This window comes from Dipodomys ordii, unplaced genomic scaffold (assembly GCF_000151885.1).
Source record: "Dipodomys ordii isolate 6190 unplaced genomic scaffold, Dord_2.0 Scaffold4, whole genome shotgun sequence".
Taxonomy (NCBI): Eukaryota; Metazoa; Chordata; class Mammalia; order Rodentia; family Heteromyidae; genus Dipodomys; species Dipodomys ordii.
In genome coordinates, this window is record NW_012267220.1 from 34,034,302 (window position 1) to 34,038,563 (window position 4,262).

At 36.4% G+C, this 4,262-nt stretch overlaps 1 protein-coding gene across 1 annotated transcript in view; it reads left to right on the plus strand.

Annotated features, from left to right (window-relative positions):
- LOC105991677 (disintegrin and metalloproteinase domain-containing protein 18-like) overlaps positions 1-4,262 on the plus strand; it is a 54,058-nt gene that overhangs the window by 30,564 nt on the left and 19,232 nt on the right. The window contains exon 10 of the mRNA XM_013024356.1: positions 3,894-3,992. Coding sequence (XP_012879810.1) covers positions 3,894-3,992 — 99 coding nt within the window. The remainder of the gene's footprint in view (positions 1-3,893; positions 3,993-4,262) is intronic.

Sequence of the window (4,262 nt, forward strand, 5' to 3'; positions counted from 1 at the left end):
AGTGATATACTGAATGAAGAACTCTCAGCACCTTTCACACCTTGCTGTTCTATTGCAATAATGTTTCTTATGTGTAAAATGACTTTCAGTGTTCTTTCATATATTACAAAAAAGTGAGAAGAGGTGAAATTGTCAAGAAACAAATAACTGTGCAGGTAAATATAAAAATCTTCACATTTGAATTTGGTATTTTTTTTGGGTCCGGTTGTGGGGCCTGAACTCTGGGCCTGGGCGCTGTCCCTCAGCTCTTCAGCTCAAGGCTAGCGCTCTATCACTTGAGCCACAGTGCCACTTCCAGCTCTTTTCTTTTTGCTTATGTGGTGCTGAGGAATCGAATCCAGGGCCTCATGCATGCAAGGCAAGCGCTCTACCACTGAGCCACCTTCCCAACCCCTGAATTTGGTATTTCTTGTCTTAACCCACAAATCTCAGGGAAAAGTTGTATTGTTTTACAACTGACTTCAGATTTGAACAAATAATTTTTTGCTGGCTCTCATTTTTCAACAATAAATATACTCAGGGGAGGCACTACCATGTTCTATAACAAAGCAATAGCTTATTAAGACAATCACAGTAAATCTTTACATGCTGTATAAATAATACATGCTGTATAAATAATACAGCATGTAAATATCATTTCACAGTACTTTATCTGGATTTAGTAAGGCTTATTTTTAATAAGAAATATTAAATATAGAATTGAAAACCTTTTAAGTTATGATGTTCAAATCTTTGGGGCAAGCTTTTTTTATTTTAAAACAGGAATAATATTCATTCATTTGTATAACTAGTTTTTTTTAAAATTTCAACTTCCTATGATTTTTGTAGGCATAAAAAATTTAAATCATAGAAGTTATTGAGTCCCCATATAACTTGCTTAACATTAGCTTCAATGACTGGCTTGTTTTTAGGGAAATGTCTGCAAAGTTTATTGATCAAAATTATCAAATAATCCCATATATAGGATATCCTTTGTAGAGGACATATATACATATATATAGTATATTCTCTCTATATAGTCCTATATATAGAATAAAGGAGCAAGTATGATTTATGAGGTATTTTTCTATAAGTAGAGGAATATTTCAGATGTGTGTGTTTCTGTTGTTGTTGTTGTAGGATTTGAACTCTGAGCCTGAGGCTTGCTGCTACTCTACAGCTGAATAATATCTGTCCACTTTTATACTAGATATTTGATTAAGGTTCTTCTCCCCATGTCATCCCTGGGTCTATGCCTGGATCACCATCTGCCTATTTTGTATATTCTATCATAGTCAGGATGACAGACAAGCATTAACATGCCAAGCTTCTTCATCTGAGATGGAGTTTTGTGGACTTTGGTGTCCTGACTAGCCTAGAACAGAGATTATTCTTATCCAAGCTTCCTAAATAGTTGGAATTATAGGTGTGAACCAGCAGCAGGCAACATTTCAGTTTTTGTCAACCTAAATAGTTAAATTACAAAATATACAAGATGTTAAATCATGAAATGCTTAATAAAAAGTTTAGAAGAAGTGGCTGGGAAGGTGGTTCAGTGGTAGAGTGCTTGCCTTGCATGCATGAGGCCCTGGGTTCGATTTCTCAGCACCACATAAGCAGAAAAAGCCGGAAGTGGCACTGTGGCTCAAGTGGTAGAACACTAGCCTTGAGCTGAAGAGCAGAGGAACAGCGCCCAGGCCCAGAGTTCAGGCCTCATGACTGACACACACAAAAAAGTTCAGAAGGAGTAAGAAAATACCCTTTTTCTAGGTAGTGCTGAGGATCGAAGAATACTTTTGATTTCTTAAACTTCTTAGTGATTAATTGTACCTATCTATTTTACCAGTGTGTGACTTCCAGTTTATATTTTCTTGTTATATGTAATGAAATCTGGCAGAATGGATAAATTACAGAGTTGTGGGAGTTGGGAGTTCCAAGAACATGTTGCCAGTGCCAGTGCACCATCAGCTTCATCCCATGGCACTGTGGGAGAGCTGGTGCCACTATTAGCATCATTAACCCAGTGTATGAGAGCAGCCTTAATGATCCCGCACCTCAAAACTTTCCTTGGTGAGCCTCCACGTGAGCTTTGGTGAGCATAGACCATACTGAAACCATGTCAATGGGGTTCCATTCCTAAAATAGTCATTAAAACTCAACTTCCTATTACCTAATGTGAATGATCCAATTTTGCTTCTACCTTAAGATCAAGTTTTGATACTAGTTTTTTTTTAAAATTTCCCTTTCATGTCATTGAATTTTTTACTGTTTTCCCATCATCAATTTTCTTGATAATTTTGTATTATTTGTACCTTGAAGCATAATGCCCTCTTTCTAATGCTGTATTAAAGTTTAAATGAAATGCTGTTACAATATATATGCAAGTTAAAAACCAGTCGAGTTAGAGCTATATTTCAGTAGGCAGCCATGTATCACTTAAAATGGAGATAATTTCTACACCACTGGGTAATTTTATTGTTGTGTAGACCATTCCAACCTAAATAATAGAGCCTAGCACACACCTCACCTATATGGTACCCATTTCTTGTAGGCTGTCATCCTGCACAGCCTGTTATTGGATTGACTATTGTAGACAATTGTAACACAATGAAAAGTATCTAAACATGCACAAACACAGAAAAGATATAGCAAATATATGGTATAAAGACAATACCATGAATGGAGCTTGCAGGACTAGAAACTGCTGTGGGCAAGTTCTGGTGATTGGTGAGTGAGTGCCAGGGTCTAGGATGTCACAGTGTGAAGAATGTGTAAACATTTTGTTCTTACTGTAGACTGAGTTTACAAATTCTCTTTTGGTAATAAAAAGTGTGAATCTTATTTTACTGTGTAGTGCATTTACTTTATAAATGTGCATTTTCAAGTCTTTGACTCTTGTAATAATATTTAATTTAATAAACATTGCAAAGCTGTATACAATAGTTTTTATATTTTTCTAGTCTTTTGTCTATTCTTAACTTTTATGTAAAAAAGGCAAGAACTAAGACAAAAGCAACAGACATATGTGCCTAGGCATCTACAGGGTCACAGTTAGTACTGCTATCTTCTACCATCAAGTCTTATTCCCTCTTGTATGAAGCTGTCATTTCCTATGGTGACAATGGCTGCATCCTTTGTAATACCTCCTGAGAGACCTGCCTGAGACTCTGTTGCAGTTAATTTTTGTGTGTGCCAGAACTAACGCTTGAACTCGGGACTTTTTTTGGTGGTTGATTGGAGATAAGAGTCTCATAGACTTTCCTGCCTAGTCTGGCATTGAACTTATGATCTTTAGATCTAAGCCTCATCAGTAGCTAGAATGATAAGTGTGAACCACTGGTGCTCAACTTAAGATTTTATGTTAACCCCAATTCTAAGGTTTAAACTTAGGACCTTGTGCTTGCTAGTCTGGCACTCTACCACTGTGCCAGAACTCCAGCCTGGCCTTTTGCTGACAAGTTTGGGGATGGCATCTAGTGAACATTTTTTGCCCAGGTTGAACTTAAACTGTGATCTTACGGATCTCAGCCTCCAGACTAGCTAGGGCTGACTAAACTTTTGATAAGTAGGAGGAATTCATTCTAAAATAATGATACATAACATAATATGTGCTTAAACCAATAGCATAGTTTTTTTGTCTTTCTGAAGTATTATATAGTCTGTCACTCTGTGGACTTATGTACTTGCTTTTTGTATGATTGCATAGGCCACTATTTCACCAGACAGGAGGAATATTTGACTCCTTCATAGTCTTATGGAACCATATCTCCTATGAAGTCTATTTTTGATATGGTGCCTGGCTCCAGAGGTTGTCTATAGACTGATTAAAACATATGTGGCTATATTTTAAAATAAATCATGTATAGTTGACTGAAAATCCTTATGCCTAACTTGATTGTATTTTCTCTTTTTAGGCATGTGCTTTTAGAAAGTGCTGCAATCCTACAGCCTGTACTCTGATTGGACTTGCCCAGTGTGGCACCGGGCCATGTTGTAATAAAAGAACTTGTCAGGTAAGGCTTCACAATTTCACATTGTTTTCTTCCATGAAAATGTTGTATTGGTAGATAGTGTTTTTCAGCTGTTTTTAAACACATCTTTGAAACCTTTTTCAAACATTTTAATGTATATTTTACATGGTAGAATTTTTGTTTGTTTAATTCCTATTCTCAGGGTTTTTTAAAATTTAATTTAATTTTATTTGTGAACATACTGTACAGAGGGGTTACAATTACATGGGCAGGATAATGCATACATTTCTTACCAAGCATTGCAGCCTCCTC